The sequence below is a fragment of the Rhamphochromis sp. 'chilingali' genome (genome assembly GCF_963969265.1).
Source record: "Rhamphochromis sp. 'chilingali' genome assembly, chromosome: 20".
Taxonomy (NCBI): Eukaryota; Metazoa; Chordata; class Actinopteri; order Cichliformes; family Cichlidae; genus Rhamphochromis; species Rhamphochromis sp. 'chilingali'.
In genome coordinates this window covers 21,180,976-21,204,883 of record NC_137947.1, presented here as the reverse complement: position 1 = coordinate 21,204,883, position 23,908 = coordinate 21,180,976, and the positions used below count along the sequence as shown (strand labels likewise).

The 23,908-nt window shown below is 40.2% G+C and overlaps 1 protein-coding gene across 3 annotated transcripts in view; it reads left to right on the top strand.

The window, feature by feature from the left end:
* ryr2b (ryanodine receptor 2b (cardiac)) overlaps positions 1-23,908 on the top strand; it is an 86,060-nt gene that overhangs the window by 53,851 nt on the left and 8,301 nt on the right. Inside the window, exons 74-101 of one of the 3 annotated variants that reach the window (XM_080868747.1) lie at positions 21-146; positions 1,214-1,326; positions 5,737-5,833; positions 6,889-7,019; positions 7,800-7,851; positions 8,218-8,268; positions 9,081-9,180; positions 9,542-9,621; positions 10,403-10,479; positions 10,607-10,680; positions 10,908-10,988; positions 11,198-11,286; positions 11,546-11,674; positions 12,023-12,127; positions 12,381-12,462; positions 12,549-13,825; positions 13,995-14,056; positions 14,529-14,670; positions 14,822-14,908; positions 15,149-15,361; positions 15,516-15,646; positions 16,985-17,027; positions 19,822-19,958; positions 20,779-20,839; positions 21,183-21,329; positions 21,543-21,677; positions 22,606-22,762; positions 22,890-22,954. In XM_080868747.1, the coding sequence (XP_080724873.1) occupies positions 21-146; positions 1,214-1,326; positions 5,737-5,833; positions 6,889-7,019; positions 7,800-7,851; positions 8,218-8,268; positions 9,081-9,180; positions 9,542-9,621; positions 10,403-10,479; positions 10,607-10,680; positions 10,908-10,988; positions 11,198-11,286; positions 11,546-11,674; positions 12,023-12,127; positions 12,381-12,462; positions 12,549-13,825; positions 13,995-14,056; positions 14,529-14,670; positions 14,822-14,908; positions 15,149-15,361; positions 15,516-15,646; positions 16,985-17,027; positions 19,822-19,958; positions 20,779-20,839; positions 21,183-21,329; positions 21,543-21,677; positions 22,606-22,762; positions 22,890-22,954 (4,044 nt within the window). The remainder of the gene's footprint in view (positions 1-20; positions 147-1,213; positions 1,327-5,736; positions 5,834-6,888; positions 7,020-7,799; positions 7,852-8,217; positions 8,269-9,080; positions 9,181-9,541; positions 9,622-10,402; positions 10,480-10,606; positions 10,681-10,907; positions 10,989-11,197; positions 11,287-11,545; positions 11,675-12,022; positions 12,128-12,380; positions 12,463-12,548; positions 13,826-13,994; positions 14,057-14,528; positions 14,671-14,821; positions 14,909-15,148; positions 15,362-15,515; positions 15,647-16,984; positions 17,028-19,821; positions 19,959-20,778; positions 20,840-21,182; positions 21,330-21,542; positions 21,678-22,605; positions 22,763-22,889; positions 22,955-23,908) is intronic. The other 2 variants (XM_080868748.1, XM_080868749.1) reach the window with 2 other exon arrangements.

Here is a 23,908-nt window from a genome sequence, read left to right as displayed (position 1 = left end):
CTTTTTTTTTTTTTTTATAGGGATCAGACAGTTTAAGACAGAAGATTCTTACAGAGCTCTCACACCAACCCGGGACCATCAGTGGTGCAGAAAAGACTGTTGACAGGATTATGGAAATAGCTCGAGTCCTTTATTATCTTGACCAGGTGAGCTTTTCCATGCTATAGAAAAAGTTGCTGATTAAGACACTGAGTAAAGGCTCCGTCCTTTCCTTAATGTAAATTTGACAAGCTGAACGCAATCTGTACTGTACAGGAGACACGGCGCGAGATTGATTGACAATGGTCTACAGCCAATCAGGACGCAGAACACAATGCACTGTCAAAACAAAATATAACAGCATGCAAAATTGCACAAAAAGAAATCCGCAAAAACTGAACCGCGTTATAGCGAGGGACCACTGTACACAGACTAATATTACCTTATCCTGTTTTTTAAAAAAAACAAAGAAACGCACAAAAAACAAACAAAACCAACACTTTTAAGCTGTCTATGGTGTTGTATATCTAACGTCTATTTCATTTGTGGAATGGGGAACTTACCATAATTACGTTCTCCCTGTACACCATATTAAGATGACAGACTCAGGAATCCTCATCTTTATATGTGAATAGTTAATTCAGTAAAAGTGGAGAACTTAAAAGCTTTTTTTGTTTTATAGAAAGGGAATAGAAGAAACTAATTCTTGAACAAAACCTCTCTTTTAGTAGAAAGTCTCACATTGATGTCTGGGCAGTGTTGAAGATGCAACTCTACCCGACAGTGTGTTAATGTCCATGATGAGGTTATTGAAACGTTTGCTGAGATGTTTTCATTCTTAACTGCGTGATTGCGGCGTGACAGAGATTCAGTTATGTTTGGTGTCTTGGAAGTATTTTATTTGATATATACCTCTGTATGTATTTGTGTATCATGACAATAAGTGGTCTTGGAGACATCTGTTTATATATCCTGCTCAGCAGATTTTTTTTCAATCCCATGATGTCACAACTGTGAGATGCAGTCACAAAATTATACAGGTGTTGTCTCTCTGCAAGACAAACTTTAATTTTAGTATTTTGTGACCTGTTGATTGTTTTGTTGATTTCATTTATTTATATGTCTTTTAATGTTTGAATTAAACCATTTAAGCCTATACAATAGTTACTATTGCATAGTCCTTTGTACTTAGTACTGGTCACCAGGTTCATGTGCACCATGGTTTTGTGTTCAGGTGGAACACCCACTGAGAAACAAAAAACCTGCCAGACACACAGTTTTATCAAAACAGAGGAAACGTGCAGTGGTGGCCTGCCTGAGAATGACTCCACTCTATAACCTACCCAGGTAAATAATAATAATAATAAAAAAAGATTATCTAAATACTTGGCTTTGCTTTAGTAAGTATATCAGCTGCCATATTGGTTAGGCAAATGACAAAAAGCTAAGCACCCATCCTAGTAAAATATATATATATATATATATATATATATATATATATATATATGGATAGCTGGATAGCGTAGTGGTTAAACTACACGCCTTTGGAACAGAGGATCGCAAGTTCGATTCCTGCCTGGGGCGTCTGTATCCAGTAAGGGTCCTAAGGCTAGACCCCCTATGCTAAGCAAGCCTACCGCAGACATGAGCGAGACAGATAAATATGAAGGCATGCCGGCTCGGACGTCGCCCGGATCAACAAGGTCCGCGTCAGGTGTTGAGGAACCAGGGCACCCTGACGAAAAGTGGGCTACTGGAACAAGAAGGCATCGGTGGGCAAGGGACGAAAACAGGGCGTTGTTGGAATGCTACTACGCAAGTAACCCCGGCGGAAGGGGCTACATGAATAGGATGAGGGACCTATGGATTCTTCGATACCCAACATCAACAATGACGGCGAAACAACTAGTAGCTCAGTGTTCCAACATTCGAAAGAAGGGACTGCTCTCACAGCTAGAGATTGACGAGGTACAACACAAATGCTACGGCAAGGAGGAGTCAGGACGCCAGGTCAGGGGGGAGATATCATCACCCCCACCCGAGATTGGGTACATAGCCCCAAGTGCGATAGGAGAAGGATCGTTGAGTGCGAGAGGAACTGACCTGAAAAATAGGATCATGGCCAAGCTTGAAACCTGGATCCCCCGTAGCCGGTTACCAAGATTACGTGAAGTACCCTCAGAAGGTCTGCTAGATGATGTTAATGCAGCACTACGGGCAATACCTACAACCACAATTACCGACACTAACAAGCTGATCTACAATACGGCAGCAGTGATCAGTGAGATGCTTGGTTACAAGTTGAACAGCCACAAGGGGCAGTACCCTCCATGGAGAAGGAGGCTAGAGGGCAAGATCAAAGTAGCACGGAGGGAGGTTAGCCAACTAACAGAGTTGCAGAAAGGTGCGACAAATAAGGTGCCTAAGAAATACAGCAAGCTGTCCATACCTGAGGCCTTGGAAACTGCCAAGCAAAGACTCACAGCCTTGGCCAGCCGCTTGAGGAGGTACACCAGAGAGATAGAAGGCAGGAGAATAAACCAGCTGTTCTCCACAGAACCAGCAAAGGTGTACTCTCAGTGGCAAGGGAACAATAAGAGAACAGCACCACCAAGGCTGGAGACGGAGCAATACTGGAAGAGCATATGGGAGAAGGATGCAACCCATAACGGCAATGCTCAGTGGCTAGTGGATCTGAGGGCAGACCACAGCGACCTCCCTGAACAGGGTCCAGTAACCATCACAGTGGCAGATATCCAAGAAAGGGTCTCCAGTATGAAGAGTTGGACAGCACCAGGGCCCGACATGGTTCACGCCTACTGGCTGAAGAAGCTGACTGCACTCCACGAGCGTCTGGCAGCACAAATGAACCAGCTGCTAGTTAACGAGAGACACCCGGAATGGCTAACTGAAGGCCGGACGGTCCTGATCCCCAAGGACCCCAAGAAGGGACCGGTCCCCTCCAACTACCGACCAATAACCTGCCTCAGTACTACATGGAAGCTCCTGTCAGGCATCATATCGGCTAAGATGAACAGGCACATGGGTCAATACATGAGCGGGACACAGAAAGGAATTGGCAAGAATACCAGAGGTGCAAAACACCAGCTACTGGTAGACAGAACAATCAGCCGAGACTGCAAGACCAGACTGACCAACCTGTGCACTGCCTGGATTGATTACAAGAAGGCCTATGACTCAATGCCCCACAGCTGGATACTGGAATGCCTAGAATTGTACAAGATCAATGGGACCCTAAGAGCCTTCATCAGGAACTCAATGGGGATGTGGCGTACAACACTAGAGGCCAACTCCAAGCCCATAGCACAAGTTACCATCAAGTGCGGGATCTACCAAGGAGATGCTCTGTCCCCACTGCTGTTCTGCATAGGCCTGAACCCCCTCAGTGAGATCATTAACAAGACTGGCTACGGATACCGACTACGGAACGGAGCAGTTGTCAGCCACCTCCTGTACATGGATGACATCAAGCTGTATGCCAAGAGTGAACGAGACATCGATTCACTGATCCACACTACCAGGCTATACAGCAATGACATTGGAATGTCGTTCGGACTGGAGAAGTGTAGTCGGATGGTAACAAAGAGAGGGAAGGTAGTCAGAACTGAGGGGATTGAACTACCAGAAGGCAACATTGCAGACATAGAGGACAGTTACAAGTACCTGGGGATCCCGCAGGCAAATGGGAACCATGAAGAGGCCGCTAGAAAGGCTGCAACCACCAAGTACCTGCAGAGGGTCAGGCAAGTCCTGAGGAGTCAGCTGAATGGTAAGAACAAGATCCGGGCCATCAACACATACGCCCTGCCCGTGATCAGGTACCCTGCTGGGGTAATAGGCTGGCCAAAGGAGGAGATAGAAGCCACTGACATAAAGACAAGAAAGCTCCTGACCATGCATGGAGGGTTTCACCCCAAGTCCAGCACCCTGAGGCTGTACGCTAAGCGGAAGGAAGGGGGCCGGGGACTGGTGAGTGTCAGCACCACAGTCCAGGATGAGACAAGGAACATCCAAGAATACATTGGGAAGATGGCCCCAACTGACCGAGTGCTCAGTGAATACCTCAGGCAGCAGAAACCCAAGAAAGAGGAGGGAGACGAGGAACCATCATGGAAGGACAGGCCCCTGCACGGTATGTACCACCGGCAGATAGAGGAGGTGGCTGATATCCAGAAATCCTACCAGTGGCTGGACAAAGCTGGACTGAAAGACAGCACAGAGGCACTAATCATGGCAGCACAAGAACAAGCTCTGAGTACAAGATCCATAGAGGCTGGGGTCTATCACACCAGGCAAGACCCCAGGTGCAGGCTGTGTAAAGATGCCCCAGAGACAATCCAGCACATAACAGCAGGGTGCAAGATGCTAGCAGGCAAGGCATACATGGAACGCCATAACCAAGTGGCTGGCATAGTGTACAGGAACATCTGTGCCGAGTATAACCTAGAAGTCCCGAGGTCAAAATGGGAGATGCCCCCAAGGGTGGTGGAGAATGACCGAGCTAAGATCCTGTGGGACTTCCAGATACAGACGGACAAAATGGTGGTGGCTAACCAACCGGACATAGTGGTGGTAGACAAACAGAAGAAGACGGCCGTAGTGATCGATGTAGCGGTTCCGAATGACAGCAATATCAGGAAGAAGGAACACGAGAAGCTGGAGAAATACCAAGGGCTCAGAGAAGAGCTCGAGAGGATGTGGAGGGTGAAGGTAACGGTGGTCCCCGTGGTAATCGGAGCACTAGGTGCGGTGACTCCCAAGCTAGGCGAGTGGCTCCAGCAGATCCCGGGAACAACATCGGAGATCTCTGTCCAGAAGAGCGCAGTCCTGGGAACAGCTAAGATACTGCGCAGGACCCTCAAGCTCCCAGGCCTCTGGTAGAGGACCCGAGCTTGAAGGATAAACCGCCCGCAGGGGCGTGCTGGGTGTTTAAAGTTATATATATATATATATATATATATATATATATATATATATATATAAAATTTATATTTATTTTTTATAGGTTTATAGTCCTCTTTTAGGTTTTCTACAGGGTATCCTCCTTTGTATAGAAGCTCATATTCCATTACACAAGCCACAATTGACTGAAGGCTGACCAAATCTTCTCAAATACCTGTAGGACAGACACTGTCATTTTAAACCTATTCTCACTTTTCCCCAAGAGCCTCCTCACTGCAGAAAATGCTTACTTTGTTGCTTAGCTTAACAGTCCACAGATGATACTGACAGCTTGACCACTGAGTACTATCACCTGCTCATGTGGTGTTTTTATATAATTTATAAAGTGTGAGACTGCAATGTAGTAGCACGCCCACTCATTTGATAGTTGGCTACCAGGTTATCACAATCCACTTCTAGCCCTTTGACAATAAGAGTGCCACAACAGTAACAAAGTTACCAGCTTCCTGGATTGTTGCTCTGGATTTCTGTGGTTTGAGTCTCACTATCTGACAACTGTGTGAACAGCTTGTGCTCCATTGGGAGATGAAAAAATATATTGAAATTTGTTTTTGGTTATAGAATTTCTCTCTTTTGCTCTCTACGTCAGTCCCAGTTTGAAAAACATTAATAAAGCAGTGTATGATTTAAGGCAGGCCGATCTTGTGATTGTGGGTTTGTCACTTATGTTACCAGAGAAGAAATATCTTTAGATTTTTTTTCCTGTGTTTCCTTCCTTCTACTTCAAAAAGATAAGTCTTCTCTTTTTGTCATCCTTTTAATTTTCGTCTCTAGGCATCGAGCTGTTAACCTGTTTCTTCAAGCCTACAATAAATCCTGGATATCTGCTGAGGAGCACAGCTTTGAAGAGACACTTGTGGAGAATTTAGCTGTGAGTGGAGAAGGTGGCCCTGCTGGCATTAGTAAAAGTTTAAAATAATGTAGAGGAAGATTGTGTAACAGGCCTATGTTCTTAAAGGGTACCAGATGAGACATGAATTGATTCAACACAGATTTATTGTTTTTAATTAAGTGAAATGTGGCTCTAAATTGATTTTGATGAACTATTCTTACATGAAGTTTTACTGCAGATTGCCTAAGGCACCAGTCAGATAGGCCAACAGACTGGTCGATGACACCTTGTTGCCAGCATTTGCTAAGGAAAAATATGGGTTCTCCAGCTGGTTGATATATGATTTCCTCAGGTTGCAAGCAGTGGCTAGTTTGAACTGTTATTAAACAGGTATATGGTGCTGCACAGCTGCTAGAAGGTTTTGGTTGCAGTGGCAGCATTTTGTACTTTGAAGTTTCACTACCACTTGGTTATTAGTTGGCGAGCGTTTGCAGACGGGTCGGGATCTTACATGCAAACTGTGAGTAGCTCTGACAATCTGCTAGCAATGGGTCTGGGGGATGCTCAAACAGAGATTGTTATGGGGTTCAGTGCCTCTAAAAACTGAACTTTTCGTGTGCATATAATTAGATATATTCTTCTTGGCATATGATGTTAGTACAGTACCTTCTGTTTTGCCAACAAAACACGTATCGTGTAAAACAAACATTTTTTGCTCAAAATCAGCTTAAGACTGTGAGGAATTTCAGGCTGCACAAAAATCCCACCTACACTGTTGTACTGAATCGAAATTAAACACTAATACTATTGTACAATATTTTTACACTCACTAAACTGCCCACTTTCTGGCATAAAAAGTAGGTGGGATGTGACATTGTGCACTCATTATTGTGTTGCCATCTTATTATCACTTTAAACATTTGTTTTATTAAAAAAAAATGTAATCCATTAAGACCTTTTGCTTTCATGTCTTTTTAGTAGAATTTCCAAATAAATAACAAAGCAGCCAGGTGTAAACCTCAGTCTGCTGTGCACAGCCAGGCTGTGAGATTAAGAGATGTTAGTTCCTTTATTCTTTTATTTCTGGCTTGCAGAAGAGGGGAGTAATGGAACTGTATGTAGGTGGAAGAGGGGAAGAAAAGGATGTGAAGGAAGGTGCCAAACCAATCGATCCTCTCCTACAACTCATTACACTCTTCAGTCGAAGCGCCCTGACAGAAAGCAGGTGTGTGTGCTTATCATAAAAGAATCACTTGCAATAACATTTCCAGTCAGCACAACTATTATTAGTCAAACTCATCAGCCAGAAAGCCAACATTGAATTGACCAGAAGCATGATATTTTTGTCCAACATCTGTGGCCACTGATCTCTGAAAGCTTGGAATGTGGAATATGTTTCTGCTTTTTCCAGGGCTTTAATTTTTGCATAAATGCGTTCTGCTTGATGTTGCAAATAATGTGTATCTTTTACATCAATACATTTTAAGCTGCAGTTTCAGTGGAATATTCAAAGCATATATTTTTTGCCACAGATGTTGTGAATGGGGGGAAAAAACCTTTCTTGTTGCAAGCAGTGGTTAAAATTCTTGTTGAAAAGTAACTGAAATAAGTATTCCTATAATGTCATAAATGCTCTTTTTCTTAATGTGTGATCTTATCCACCAGTACAATTAAGATATATTTCTGATATTCCTGCAGAAACTCATAACATGAACATAAATGAACACTTTGGCATCATGTCTTTGCAAAAAACCTTGGTGGAGGAGCATTCCCATTTGTAAAGTCACTGCAGAGATTTAATCAGATTAGTTAGTATCCAGGTGTTGTCTGTTAAGGTCAATAAACATGTTCAATGCCACTGGGTAGACTTGGGCATTAACTGTGTCCGCATAAGGTGTTTAAAGGTAGTAGTGCCTTCAACAGTGTAAGGGGTTTTGAATGAACTTGAACTTGTGCATACTTTGATACACACTAATCATGTCTCATTTGTTTCCTTTGTTCACAGTAAGGATGGAATTGACAGTCTCTATAAGCCCTACGCTGCTATTATGGCCAAGGTAATAGAACACTCATTAGTAGTGTCCAAATCTCTGTTCATGTCTTGAAGTCCTTTACAAAAGCATGCAGTGTAACTGCCTGTAACGTTACATATATGACATTGTACTATCATAGTATTTTGAATTTTCTTCTTGAACAACATTCGCCAGCTCCTAAAATTATAGCAATAAATTAGAGAGAAACAAAATGCACAATGTGGCTTTTAATTACTTTCATTCTTTTGTTTTTTGGTGAATAGCGCATGCAACACATATCAAAGCAAGGTGCTGTGAATTTATGAACTAGGTGTTTCTTTTGTATCCACTTACTTGTATTTTCTACATCTTTTCACATCACCACCCTGCTTTATGTGTTTGCTTTTCAAGAGTTGTAGCAGAGAGGGCGAAGAGAAAGAGCAGGAGGTGGAAAGCTTTGAAGTAAGCGACTTGTGTTTAATATTCCTTGCTTAGAATTTTTGTTAGAGGCTTAACTTGTTAGTGTTAGGTGTGGCTGTGTGCAGACAGGAATAGGACCCAAGGTGCAGACTCCGGAGACAGAACTTAAACCAAAACAGCTTTAATGCTGAACTCAAACATAACATAACTGGGGAAAAAGGTCAAAAATAAACTAACACCGGCGGATTGACAAAACACACAGCAAAATAAACGGTAGATCGCGACACGGACACAGAAACACAGGGCTTAAATACACAGAGGGAGCAATCAGGGAATGGGTAACAGGAGGGAAACACAGCTGGGGCAAATCAGGCCTAACGAGACAAGGGGAAGCAAAACCAGACACATTAACATCAGACATGGACTTTCAAAGTAAAACAGGAAACACATAACACAGACTGAACAAAGACACAGACTCATATGCAGGCACTACAAAGGGAACAGAGACGTGGGAACAGGGCAGACACAAACACTGACTGAACACGGGGATATAGGAACTTAGGATACACATAGACGCGAACTAGACAAGGGGATGCAGGTGATAGGAGAGACAGAGCAACTAAAGAAGACAGAGACCTAAGCCATAAGACAGAACTTAAAGAAACCAAAAACTAGACAGTATAAATAATATCGTAAACTCAAAAACCCTGGGTCGACGACCCAGGCATCCTAACAGTTAGTTTTTACAATTTCTATTGTGAACAGTGTTATAGATTATTAATAGTCAACATTATGTTAAATTCAATTTGATAAAATGGTGTATAAAGACATGAATTATCTTTTCATTGCCTCAGGAGAAGGAGATGGAGAAACAGAAGTTGCTGTACCAGCAAGCCAGGTTACATTGTCGTGGAGCTTCTGAGATGGTCCTGCAAACTATCAGCGCCAGCAAAGGTAGGAAAGACATTCAAATATTAGAAAATATTTTAATGTAATAGAAAAATATATTAAAATCATAGAAATTTAAATATTAAGATTAATCTTTTGCTTTCTAATTTATTATGTTGTTGCTTTAGATGTGCCAGCAGTAAGTCAGAGTATTTGTGTTAGCTGAATACTCGGCAAAGATTCCCACATGCAGGGAACTGAGAAAGTAATCTTTTTCTTTCTGATTGATTTAGTGCTCATTTTCTTGAGACTGACGTGAAGAGAGTAGATGCTTAGTGTGTTTCACTCCTTTCTTCAAATGTGCATCATGCAGTGTTATTCTTTGGAGTCAGTACCATGCTTTTTCTTTTCTTTTGATTAATTTCAGGTGCCATAGGCTCCATGATTGCCCCTACACTGAAGTTAGGCATTGCTATTCTCAATGGAGGAAATGCCACTGTTCAGCAGGTACAGTAATTTCATTGCTTTCCCCCTGAAACTATTTACATGGGTTTTTTTTTCTTGGCATTCACAAAATAGATCTGATATATACCTTCTGTGACATTCGCTATTTCTTCATTTTAAATAGGAGTTCAGGTTTTTATATAATAAAACAAATGATTACCATGGATTGAATAACTTAGGGAAGAAACTGTTTTATCAAAGATCTCAGTTTAAAGTAAACGAGTATCTAATGATACACCAGTCAGCCAAAACACTGTGACCTGTTGGTCCTCTGTGTCTGCCCTGCTGGATGTGTGATCTCTGACGGTGCCTTTTAATATGTGACCAGAAGGCAACAGATCCTGCAAGTTGTATGCATTCCCAGTGCTGACCATGGGCACCTTGAAAGCCTTTCCATTTCAGAGATCTAATCATGGTGATTTGGTTCCTGACAAGCTGGGGCAGGCCTTTACATCTACATACTTCTCCTGCATCCACCAATATGAACTATGAGTGTTTACCTGAGCTTACATTATACATATATATCTGTGAGTGGTCCTAATTTTTTTGCCTGTTTGTGCAAATTAAAATGATTTTTTTTGGTCTCACTGCAGGACGTTAAATAGGTCTACAATAATGTTTAAACTAAGTGCCCTCGTGTCATTATTTGTCCTTATTAGAACATAGCCTTTTCAAATTTTGTCATCTTACTGCAGCAATGCTCACAGTAATAAATCTAATTATCCCTGTTTCAAATCAGATCGTCCATTTATCAGACCTTGTCTTTGATGCTTTTGTCTGATAGAAAATGCTGGATTATCTAAAAGAGAAGCGAGATGTGGGCTTCTTTCAGAGCATGGCTGGGCTCATGCAGTCATGCAGGTGAGTAAATGTAGAAAAATTAGATATCAAGTCAAATGTTATAAAGGCTGGCAGGTTTCAAATACTGATTGATTGATTTAATTTAAAATAAAAAAGGCAAGAGTACAAGTGCTTTTCTTCTGTTCAGTGTTTTGGATCTGAATGCCTTTGAGAGGCAGAACAAAGCAGAGGGATTAGGCATGGCCACGGACGAGAGCTCAGGTACTGTATTCAAATAGGCAAAAAAAAATCTATTACTATTAATCCATGTCACAGCAGAAGAGCCAGCTGTGAGATCGATGGCCTTGAACATACTCTGAATTTACAGTCAAAAGTGGCCTAATTTTCTGTTCTCTTCATTCTTTGAACATTCTCTTACTCGGTTTATGAACCTTAGACCTCTGCTTTTTTTTTTTCCCCTCACCTTTTTCTGTCCATCTTTTTCCCAGGAGAAAAGGTGATGCCTGACAAAGACCTAACCTGTGACCTGTTCCGTTTCCTTCAGCTGCTCTGTGAAGGACACAACTCAGGTTAATTGCTTTCTGCTGTATCCAGTTACATTCTGTCAAAGAGTTCACAAAAATATATTGATATATTGAAGAAACATAGATGGAAATTACTGTAGTTTAACAGCGACTTATAACAGCTGTGTACTACATATATATTGTCCAATCCTAATGTATGCAAAGCTCACTTTTAACAATTTGTCCACTTTAATAATATTTTGCTTATGTGTTAGATTTCCAGAATTACTTGAGAACACAAACAGGCAACAACACCACTGTCAACATCATTATATCCACTGTAGACTATTTACTAAGGATACAGGTAGGCACGCTGTGATGAGTTTTCATTTGTAATGCTGTGTATTGGTGTTTCATTTAAGGCACATTTGTGGAGCCTAATGTTTTAGTGATTGATTGATTTAATTTCAAGTAGATGTGTCCAAAGATAAGGCAAAGTTAAATTAGCTGGAGTGCAATAGTAGAATTGGATTTGTTCTTTGTCTTTTTCAATAGTTTTGTCTCTAAAAGAACGTTTTAGTTGTGCTCATGAAATACAAACATTTTCCTCTGCTACACTGTAGGAGTCCATCAGTGACTTCTACTGGTACTACTCAGGTAAGGATGCGATTGATGCACAAGGTCAACACAACTTCTCCAAGGCCATTGAAGTGGCCAAACAGGTCTTCAACACTCTCACTGAGTACATACAGGTAAGTCTGTTTCCATTACATTCCATAGTGATTTTATTGCCCAGCTCTGTAGCCTTCATTAAACTTGAACTTGTTCCACAATGTAGTCTTTAAAATGTTTAATTAAGGATCCCAGCAGTCTGTTAATTTGGGGTTGTATATTTCAAATTCTTGTCATGCTGCAGAATTAATTTAGGACCAATCAAACTGCTTCGTAATAGCACTCTGTGATGGGTAAGATGTAAAGTGTCTAAATCTAGACACTCTACATAAATCCACAAGCCGGGGGCTTCTGCAAAGAGCTGTCTATTTCTCTATAAGTTCACTTTGCTTTTACTAGCAGCTCATATTATCAGAGTGTGCATGCAGGGTCCGTGTACTGGGAACCAGCAGAGTCTAGCTCATAGCCGTCTTTGGGACGCTGTTGTGGGATTCCTCCATGTCTTTGCGCACCTGCAGATGAAGCTCTCTCAGGTACAGTGTATTAATCCACTCACAGTGACCATGCATGTTTCCATTTAAAATTCAGAAGACATAAAATTGACAATGCTCTAGGTGATCATGTACTGCAGGGTTTCTACCCCCGCAGTCATCATTTTTAGTTCAGATTTATTTTTAATATAAAACTGTCCTCTGATAATGTGCCCACTCGTGCACAGTGTAATATGTGAAATCAGTAGTACAACTTATGAAAATTTAACTATGAATATATTTTCTGCACATACAGGATTCAAGGCAAATAGAGCTTCTAAAGGAGCTCATGGATTTACAGAAAGATATGGTTGTGTTTTTGCTTTCCATGTTAGAAGGTAAATATCTTCTGTTGTTTTGCAGTTTGTGATAGTAATAAGTTACCATTTATCATTAAGTAAGGACATTCCTGTGCCTCATGCAGGTAATGTTGTCAATGGAACTACTGGAAAGCAAATGGTGGATATGTTGGTGGAATCGTCAGGCAATGTGGAAATGATTCTCAAGTTTTTTGACATGTTCCTCAAACTTAAAGACCTCACCTCCTCAGAAGCCTTCAGAGAACATGATCCTGATCGTCAGGGAAGCATATCCAGGAAGGACTTCCAGAAAGCCATGGAAAACTGCAAGCATCTCTCGCAGGCTGAGATCCACTTCTTGCTTTCATGCATGGAGACTAATGATGGTGAAATTGTGAACTATGAGGCCTTTGTGGATCGCTTCCATGAGCCAGCAAAAGACATTGGCTTCAGCATCACCGTTCTCCTCACCAACTTGTCAGAACACATGCCCAACGATTCAAGACTAAAGACATTCTTGGAACTGGCAGAAAGTGTTTTGACTTACTTTCAGCCCAGTCTAGGACGCATAGAGATCCTCGGCAGTGGGAAGCGCTTCGAACGCGTCTACTTTGAGATCAGCGAATATAGCCGTACACAGTGGGAGAAGCCACAGGTTAAAGAGTCGAAGAGGCAGTTCATTTTTGATGTTGTCAACGAGGGTGCAGAGAGAGAGAAAATGGAAATGTTTGTCAATTTCTGTGAGGACACCATTTTTGAGATGCAGCTTGCAGCTCAGATATCTGGCTCTAACACCGGAGAAAGAAATACTGGGAAACAAGTCGAGGATAAACGACGCCTGGGCAATCAGGGAATGTTTTTCATGATTCATTGGTGGCTATTTCTCTCAACTCTACTTTCTCTGACAAACCTAAAGACACTGATGAAGATGACCCTGAAGGATATCCTCATGTCGGCTGCTCTATTCGTCCGATTCATTTGTATGGCTCAGGTACGGTCCATTTATGTTTTATTTCACAGCATCTTATACGTGCTGTATATTGCTTTTGTGAGTGGTGGGCTCATAGAGGGAGCCAAAAGGATTAGGATATCTGACTTGCTTGGCGGTATCCTTGAACCAACTCTTGATGAGGTCACAGAGGTGCCAAGTGGTGTGGATCAGCCGAGGAGGTACTCTGCCAGTTTTTCGTCCCACAGAGAATTGAGGGAGATTGGGCAGATGGGAGCTGTGACCTCCCCCAGAGAGGTGGATGTACTGTCAAGCATTTTTGGCCTCAAACTAAAGAAAGAGGAAGGTCGATACAAACTTGTAGCACAAGACCTCACTGCCAGTCTGGATGACCTGTTCAGCACAAGTTCCAGGACCAGTGCTTCCTCTGATTTTGAGAAGCATCAGATAACGGTATGAAAATTACATTCAGAATGTTTTATTTAATGTTCGTGGCTCAGTACATTTTATTTTTCCCAAGGTTTTTCATCTGTGTGGACTTGTCCTAAGCTTCATTGATTTGTAATACTTTGATACTGTTTGAGCTTCATATTAAACTTTGATTCTTAATGAATTTTACAAGCAGCAAATTAAGGATCACACAACCACAGAGGATAAAAATGAAGACACAAAAATGAACACAGAGTGAGTCTCTTGCATGCTTTCTTATTTGGTTCTCAAAGAGGGATTTTCTTTAACTTCTCAATAACACTTTAAGTGTTACAGTCGCTAAAATGTGTGTTTAAAACCAATAAAAAATATTTTGCTAAATGACAGGCTGCTCCTTCTGGCTGCTCCCTTAACTCTCAAGGGGTTACAACAACAGATGGACCTGCATGTTTTATTTGATTTGATTCCCTGAGGCTGAATTTGTGTGTCCCTCTGGTCTAAAATCTTGGGTCTTATGCAAACATGCTGACCACTACACTGTTGAGCCACTGCCATTCAAATATAAAAACCACTGACTTTTCATGTGGGCTTAAAGCAAAGGTTAAGATCACATTTAACATCAAAAGTTTGAAATCTTCACAGGCAAAATTCTGCTTTCATCATCCCAGATATTGGTCAAAGTAAGGTTGTTTGACTTTCCCTCTGTTTGCGTATGGATTATTTGCAGAGAGAAGTCTGAGAAGAAAATTGGAAATGAGAAAGCAAAGGCAAGGGGGAGAGCCAAGAGATTCTCAAATAAGTTAAAAGAACCACAGAGCCAACAATCTGCCCTTTGGGAGACAATTGGCACTCATAACAAGAGCCTGCTGGTAATATGCACACACAGAGACACACATGGCTGTGAATGTATGAGTACAATGTAGATAAGGATGCATCCTTACACCCACGTCAGTTTTCCTCCACAGTCACATAAATATAAAGGCCACACACCTCAGATTTTTTTCTGTTTCTTTTTTCCAGAACTATTTTGCAAGGAACTTTTATAATCTGCGCTTGCTGGCTCTTTTTATCACCTTTGCAATCAATTTCGTCCTTCTGTTCTACAAGGTGGGAATGTGCTAATGAGACAAGTATTTTGTGCTGTTGTGTGTTTTGTCCATATTTTTTTTGCCCATTATTTGCTACTTCATGCTGTGAAGCCCAGGGAGTCAAACTGGGTAGTCTCGGTCGATGCTTTACTTTAACAACATTGAATTTCTTATATTAAAAAAGATGGTTTTTAATATTTTGTCAAAAAAAGTCAACTTTGTCTTAAGTATTATATATTTGGTCTACTGTCTACCCAAGGTAACACCGTTTCCTACCCTGAAAGAAGAGGAAGGAATGACCACATCTGTTTACGGTGAAGAACTGAACTCTGATGCTGACAACAACAGTGAGGGCAGAGTGTATTTTGTACTTGAAGAAAACAGTGGATACATGGAGCCCTCTCTCAATTTCCTGGCTGTAGCACACACAATCATCTCCTTCTGTTGTATTATTGGTTATTACTGCCTCAAGGTATACCAGTTTAAGAACTTCTTTCACTTTATATAATCACTTTTTACCTGTCAAGAGCCATGAAGTAAATTATTAACTTGAATGTTTTGTTAGTGTATTACTGGTGTACTTATTCAAAGAATATAGTGACTATTGTAGTGCGTTTGATTGAAAGGTACCATTAGTAATCTTCAAACGTGAGAAGGAAGTGGCACGAAGGCTGGAGTTTGATGGACTCTATGTGACAAAACAGCCTCCTGAGGAAGACATCAAAGGCCAATGGGACCGACTGGCAATTAACACCCCGTATGTTCATGACTTGTGTTTTAATATCATTTTTATTCATAAAGTAATGGAAAAATCAAATAACAGCCTGTTTTGTACTTCAAATCTAAGAAACCTGCTACTGACACCTAGTACTTGCTGGACTTTTCATTACGTAGGCTTGACTGACTTGGCTTTAAGCCAAATATCAAATCAGCCAATCACATGGCAACAGCCATGAGGACATGATCAATACGACTTGGTGAATTTCAAACTGAGCACCAGAATGAGGGACAAAGGTGATTTAAGTGGCCTTGTTTTTGGTGGACTAGTCTGAGTATTTCAGAAAACTGCTAATCTACTGGGATTTTCCAACTGGGGTTTACAGAGAAAAGGGCAAATATCCAGTGAGCGACAGATCTTTGGGTGAAAATGCCATGTTGATGTCTAAGGTCAGGGGAATATGCCCACACTGCTTTGAGCTGATAGGAAGGCAACAATAACTCAAATAACTACTCAGTATCATGTCTGAAAGCACAATATGTCAAACCTTGAAGCAGATGGGCTAGAGTAGCAGACCACACTGGGTGACACTTTTATCAGCTAAAAACAGGAAACTGAGGATACAATAAACAGAGGCTCACCAAATTAGACGATAGGAGATTGGAAATATGTCGGCCGGTGCGATGAGTCTTGATTTCTGCTGCTAGATCTGAATGGTGGGGTCAGAATTTGGTGTAAACAACATAAAAGCATAGCTGCATCCGACCTTGTATCAAGGGTTCTGGTTGCTGATGGTGTAATGCTGTGACTGTAATTTTGCTGGCACCCTTTGGGGCCCTTATTATCAACATTATAATTTCCACACCACAGCCTACCTTAGTGTTGTTGTTGACCATATCTATCCCTTTATGACCACAGTGTGCCCATCTTCTGATGGCTGCTTCCAGCTCGATAATGTACAATGTCACAAAGTTAACATCTCCAGCTGGTGTCTTGAACATGGCAATGAGTTCACTGTACTCAAATGGCCTCCATGGTCACCAAATGCCAATCCAATAGGATACCTCTGGGATATGGTGGAATGAAAGATTTGCATCATGCATGTGCAGCTGACAAATCTGTAGGAACTGCATGACCCTGTGCTGTCAATATAGTCCACAATCTCTAGGGAATGTTTCCAGCACCTGTAAATTAAAGCAGTTCTGAAGGCAGAATAGGGCCTAACATGTTTCTAGCAAGGTGTAACTAATGAGGTGGCTGGTGAGTGTATACATATTGAAGTGGCAGGCTGAAATTTTTCACTCAATGTTGCTTCAGTAAACGTTACAGTTTCTGTTCCTCCCATATGAATGAGTCTCTTACTCTTTATGTTTTCAGATCATTTCCAAGCAATTACTGGGATAAATTTGTGAAGAGAAAGGTAAGGTCTGGTCTAAAAGTGCTTATGCATTTATATAATTATGTGCATATTCCATGTAGTTACATTGCATTAAGAAACATAATGACATTTACCGTTTCATCACAGGTGTCATTATTTCCCTGTAAAATACCAAAATGATTTTCTTGCCTCAATAGACAGTGCAACACCTTCAGCCTTCTCATTGATTATGTCTCTGTAGTTTAAAAAAGGAGATCATTGTCATTGTCTGCTTTAAGAAAGCCCTTTTTGGTCTTTCCCCCCCAATTTAGGAACACTTAATGTGACTCATAGAAATTCAACTTGTAATGCACTGGTAGGAAAGCTACTGGGGGCTTTACTAAGGGTTTGGGATTACCTCCTTTGGGATTAAAATAACTACTTTTGAGATTTACTAAAGAGACACATACACATTACTTTCTTGGCTGGCCTTAGGATTTTCCCTTTCTGAGTGCAGAATTTAGGGAGGACAGTATCTAAATCAATCATCCAAATGTGATTTACTAAGGTTTGCAGGTACTTACCCTGAATGACCAGTGTCCCATATTTTTCTGGTGCTTCTGCTTTTTCTTTTTTTGGTAGCGGAGCAGAACTGAATGTAGAGTGTAAGGAGGAGGAGAAGGATTAGTTGCCTAGTTCAAGAGGCCTGCAAGCCATAGATGTATTATCAGCAGCAAAGTCGAGTTTTATAGCGAGTATTTCATTTTGCTGTGTTTGGTTTTTAGTCACATTTATACACAGAAATATTATTGAAAACCTATCTTTGCTCAAAAGTATCCACACGGATCTCTGCAGCACTACCATCAGATCTCACACATGTTAGACTTGTGTCTAAGTCTTAATGTTGTTAAGGTGTCAATGAATGCAGATCAACATTTTGAATACAGTATTTGTTTTTTGTACAGGCAGATTAGAGTCAGATGGCTTTATTTGATTTGAGTAAATGCCTGTAGCACGCAGGAAAAAAGACCCCACACATTCATGCATGTGCGGCAGTAACAGTAATTTCAATAGAAACAGATGTGTACACTTTATTAATGTACTGTGTTATTTTGGCGCTGCTAATTTGCTCCACTCTTATTGGCACATTCTTGCGATTGCAGCCTCACTTTATGCGGATGACTTATTAAATCTGGCCTTGTGTGCTGCATCAAACTACATTCACTGATCATTTTATCAGGGGAAGCAGTTATTTAAATATTTAAAGTCTTCAGTGTTTGGAACATGCTGCTGTTCCCCTCTCATTTGAAGTGATTTGTTAGGAACAGTGTTAGCAACAACTTTATTTCACTGTATCACTTGTGCTTTACACTTGAATGAGTATAGGTTTGCCATTTTGTTTTGGTGATATGGTTTCATAGACACATCCAGCTAGTATTTATGGTAGTACTCATCAGCTTCTGAAGGGATATTTGGAAGTATTGATTTTATTTCACAGCAGTACTGTATATTGCATTTTCCTGGCAGTGTATATTTGAACAAAAAAATAGATATGACGGGTTCTCACAGCGACTGCTGTGGCTCTCGGGTTTTGTTAAGTTGTAGTTTAATGTTTGGATTTCTGTTAGGCATTACTGATATTCTAATACTTATTCGCTTGGGTCTTGGTTTCATATCATGGTTTCAATATCATCCTATTAGGTTAAACTTAGTGGCTTAGTTCTTCTGATTCTTGTTTGACATTCCTGAGTTCTGGTTCTTGTCATGATTTCTGTGCTGTTCTAGTGTTACTGCTGTTTTTGATTTGTGTTTTATTTGGTTTTGAGTTTATCCTTTGAGGGTTGTGTGCTAGTTTTGCTTCCTGTCTGTCTTCCCCTGACTCCCTGATTGTTTTCACTCTTCTCTCGGGAGTAGTCAGTCTTCTGTGTATATACAGCATAGAAATGTGTTCCATTTTGTCCTTGTTGAGTCGTTCTCTCTCTGCTACTCTCAGTGAGCTCCTTGTAATTTTTGTTTACCTATTGAAGTATGCATTTTTGGACTATGTAGTCTGCTACTAAAGCTTGCTTTTTGTTAAATTGTTCTGCACTGCAATGTGGCCCTTGCCTATACACTGCAAGTTTTATGATAGGCACCTGGTTGTAAGGCGTAATTAATAATTTATTAAGTAATTTTTGCACAAACACCTTCATTTAAAGAAGAAAATGTCAGGACTGGAAAGTAGTGTTTTGACTTTGAATTTCATTAAAGCACTTTGACTTTGGTTTTGGCTTTTTGCCACTTCATGGACAGTTGGTCTACATAAAATACACCTGGCACTCCCACATTGCATTTAATACCCTTGATTGCATCATTTTAAGAACTTGCAGTAAAATAGATGGTTAGAAGGTTTGTGATATTGCTTGCCAGACTTCAGAGTGCCTGGGTTTGTAATGGCAAATGGGCTTTATAATAAAGCTTGGCTCTTATTTTAATAGATTCAGTCACATAAAGTTGAAACTCATGTATTTGTCATGAGCCTAAGTCAATATTTTTAAACCAAGATGCAACGCCTGTGCATTCTATCAGGAAGGTAAATGGTAAAGTCTGCATCAACACAAATGTGTTGATTACTTTAAAACCAGTGTTTGTGCCAGTCATTCACACAACTGTCCAAACAAGCAAAACTAAACAAAAACACCCCCAAAACATTTGCAACACAAGTGTCTGACAATCTTTGTTTCGTTACACTTAGACTATGCAGAATTCAGTATTACTCCAAATACCATTTATCATTGTCTTGTGTAATTCATGTGACGATACACTGAAGAACACATTGCTTGAGTCACGATGCAAACATGTCTTCTTCCCTGTTCAGGTGATGGATAAGTACGGTGACTTTTATGGCTGCGAGAAGATAAGTGAACTCCTAGGTCTGGACAAGGCTGCTTTAGACCTTAATTCTGAAACAAAAACAAAGAAGAGGCTCAAGAGAGATGCTGCCTGGAGTGCTCTGTGAGTAGAGTTTGCAATTGTGCATTCTTAAAAAGATTCATGGGAAACATCTGAGGTCCAATGTGTCATTTATGTAGCTCTGCGTGTAATTTCAGACAAAATTATGGTGTAGTTTTTCGTTATTTATGACATTGCTATAGAAAGGTTTAATGCATGCAAGAACACAGTCTCATTTTCTATATTGTATATGCATTTTAATAAATACAAATAATTCTTTCCTGACAGGCCTCCATAATATGGATTAGGTAGGCAGCTGTACACAAAGAAGCTTGCAGTGATCGCAATAATGCAGCTACTTATCTGGAGGATAGCTAGTATACAGGCTGTCTGGGAATGACATAGAAAAATTTAAATATGAAATCGATACAGCCCATTTTCTAATGCATTTTACTGTGGAAGTGAATTGGACTACAAAATGGGTCTCTGGTGAAATACATTAACAGTCTGGGTTTATTTACTGTTATGTTTGGCTCTTGTGTGGGCCTTGTTAGTAAAATAACATTTCAGGATAATGATTATTAATAGCCCGTGGCATTTTTAATAATGGTTCTGCGAACATTGTGTGCGTGTGTGTCTGTGTCTGTGTGTATATGTTATGTAACAGGTAAAAAAAGGTCCTAGAACATTATGCTGTACTTGAGGAAGAACATAATATTCTAAGAAAAAGCCCCATAACTGAGACTGTGTTTTTAAAAATATAAAAACACAGTAGGTCAAGGCTCTGATCTAAATCACTAACATTTTGACCTTGTTTAATTGTTCTTGTTATTGTCTATCAATTATTTTTTTTATTAATTAATCATATCATATTTTTTTTCAGATGCAACTCCATTGACATGAAGTATCAGGTCTGGAAACTAGGTGTAGTTTTCACTGACAATGTAAGTTGGATTGCATCTAATAGTTTATGACTTTTGCTCAGTTTGGTTATAAGCCAAAGAAAAGGTGTTACAGCCTGCAATTTATGTTAACTATTTGGTTAATGTTACCAGGCAGTGGTTGTAAAACGTATCCGATATTTTATGGCCTATTCCTCTTTTGTTAATCTGTCATTCTACCACGCTACGATTTGTTTTGATAAAATTGGGCGTACAGCAGAGGAGGAGATGTTAATATCCTTTTTATTCGACTTATCTAAAATACACATTTGTCTCTTTATCTGTCCTTGTAATCTATATTGGTTGTGTTTCTTATGTTTGGTTGTGCTCGTGTGTGCACTTACAGTCCTTCTTGTACTTGGCATGGTACATGACCATGTCGTTTCTGGGACATTATAACAATTTCTTCTTTGCTGCCCACCTTTTGGATATCGCTATGGGTTTCAAGACACTTCGTACCATCCTCTCCTCTGTCACACATAATGGCAAACAGGTGTGTGTTTGTGCATTTGCATATCTGCGTGGATCTGTCTTTAATTCTCTCTCCATCAGTTTCCATGTGTGTTCATGGGTGCAGCTACAATGCATCCGATGTTTGCTTTCACCTTGTGAGGTTATATTGAGTTGTGTATTAAAGAAGAAGTAGTGTATTAAAGCCCGTCTGCCTCTGTCTGTCATTTTCTAATTATGTATGTGTGCTTGTCAGTTGATCCTTACCGTGGGCCTCTTGGCTGTTGTGGTGTACCTCTACACCGTTGTAGCCTTCAACTTCTTCAGAAAGTTCTACAACAAAAGTGATGACAAGGACATCCAAGACATGAAGTGCAATGACATGCTTACTGTGAGTTTAATGTGCATATTGACACACACTCTCCCTCCACATATATCTGCCTCTTATCACCGTCGCTATCTTTTTGTGCTTATCTTTATAATGCAAACACAGCCACCCACCTCCTTTTCTACCTGCACAGTGAGAGAGGTAGAGGAAGGTTCTGACAGGGATCCCTATTGTTCAAATGAAAACAGCCTCATGTCTTATTCCATCAAGTTTTTTTTTCTATAAAATGATGGACACTTTGAGAGAAAACAGCCCCCGAAGCCTCAGCACAGCCCTTTGTTTGGCCACTCAAAATATTAACACCCCACTGCCTGCTCTATTCTAATATGGACTCCACTGTCACTCACATATGCAGGCGGATGGGAAGTAAAAGCATTTGAATGAAGCCCTGTTAATATAGGAGGTGAGGGATATTACGGTAAACCCTCAGTCTCACTCACCGTGCTGTTGTATCAATCACTCTACAGTCATTGCCGTACCATTTTAAAGACGAGTACAATGAAAGCGTATGAATCCAAAGCAGAAGACTTGTATGGAAAAATCTTTGATATTTAGATTTTGTTCAAATTCCTTGTGGAAAATATTGTCCTTGGCAGTTAAAGCACAGTGTAGCCCTTGCTAGACAACTTGAATGTTAATCTGTCTTGCCTTATACTCCCCGAAGGGGAATACATGTCTGAGAAGATTGATGAGAAACAAAACTTGCACTATTGTTTAAAAATGTAGAAGTAATGGCAGTTTAATATTTTTTCTCCCCAATAGCAACAAACATGAATAGAGGGATGAAAATGCAGAGAATAAATTCTTTATTGAGCTTCAATATTAACAAGTATTCTTCAATACTTCACACCACTAGCAAAGTTAAAGGGAGGAATAAATTGAGGGAGAAGTGCTCTGATCCTCATACAGAATATTTATTTATTTATTTTAGTGTTACATGTTCCACATGTATGTGGGAGTGCGTGCAGGCGGTGGAATTGGCGATGAGATCGAGGATCCTGCTGGAGATGAGTTTGAGGTGGAACGGATTGTCTTTGATATTACGTTTTTCTTCTTTGTCATTGTCATCCTCCTGGCCATTATCCAGGGTAAGACACACACACGCACACAAACACACACACACGGTGAATTTGTTTTGCAACTTAAAATTAACTGGAAATAAAGAATTTATCATGCATCAACATGTACTGAAAAAGCTCATGATGTTGCTCTTAGGCTTGATAATTGATGCCTTTGGAGAGCTTCGTGACCAACAGGAACAGGTGAAGGAGGATATGGAGGTGAGATTTGACACTTTGTCTCACACATTCACAGTATATTTCTATTGGTGATAGCCCTGTTATTAAAAAAAACCCCACTTGTTATTAATATACGCATTATATTGCAGTAAGCAACCACAATTTCTTTTGTTTGTTTCCATATTTTGAGCAAAATCAATTTCCAACAATACATAATCCAGCATTGTGAGATATAAATGTCCTATAAAAGCTTTGTATTGTCCTTTGCACCATGTTTATGTAGCAGCAGCTTCTGTGGCTAAGTTTGATACCAGGGTTTGGTACTATGAAGCGATTTCAACATGCCTAGAGTGTCTTTCTTTTACCTGGATTCACTTACCTTAACACCAGCAATCAGAATAAGTGGTCACACAAAGCTGGTTATTAACTCAGGTTTCCTCTCTTTGTGGCACTGGCAGCATCTCAAAAACATAGATGGATAAGTATTCTGGCAGCAGAGTTCCTGGTTTTTGGAAATGAGGATAAAGCAATAATATGGAAAAAATATCAAGAGGTTAAGCAAATAATACTGACGAAACATGACAGCTTCTGCACACAAAGCAGTGTGTGTGAGAGGAAAAGTGCTGCACAGTTGTTTAGTATTAGAAGTGCTGCATGAATGTGTGTATGCTTTTGGTGCTTTGGACAGGAAGACTGTAAAAGATCTAGTATATTAACAAAGTCTAGCCTATTTGAAGCCAGAAAGGAAAGTGGGGAAAAATGCCAACTGTGTAAGTTGACAGACTTATCAGTTTAATAGCTCTACAATTAGGACAAGTAATCTAGTATTTAATTTTTTTGTTTTACTTTTTGTTCTTTCAGCTGCATCCTTTAATGGTCTCAGAATAATGAATATATATATATATATATATATATATATCAGAATTCAAATGTAGACTTTAGCATAAGGTTAAAACATACAAATCATGTTTTAAAGCATATAAAACAATATAGTAA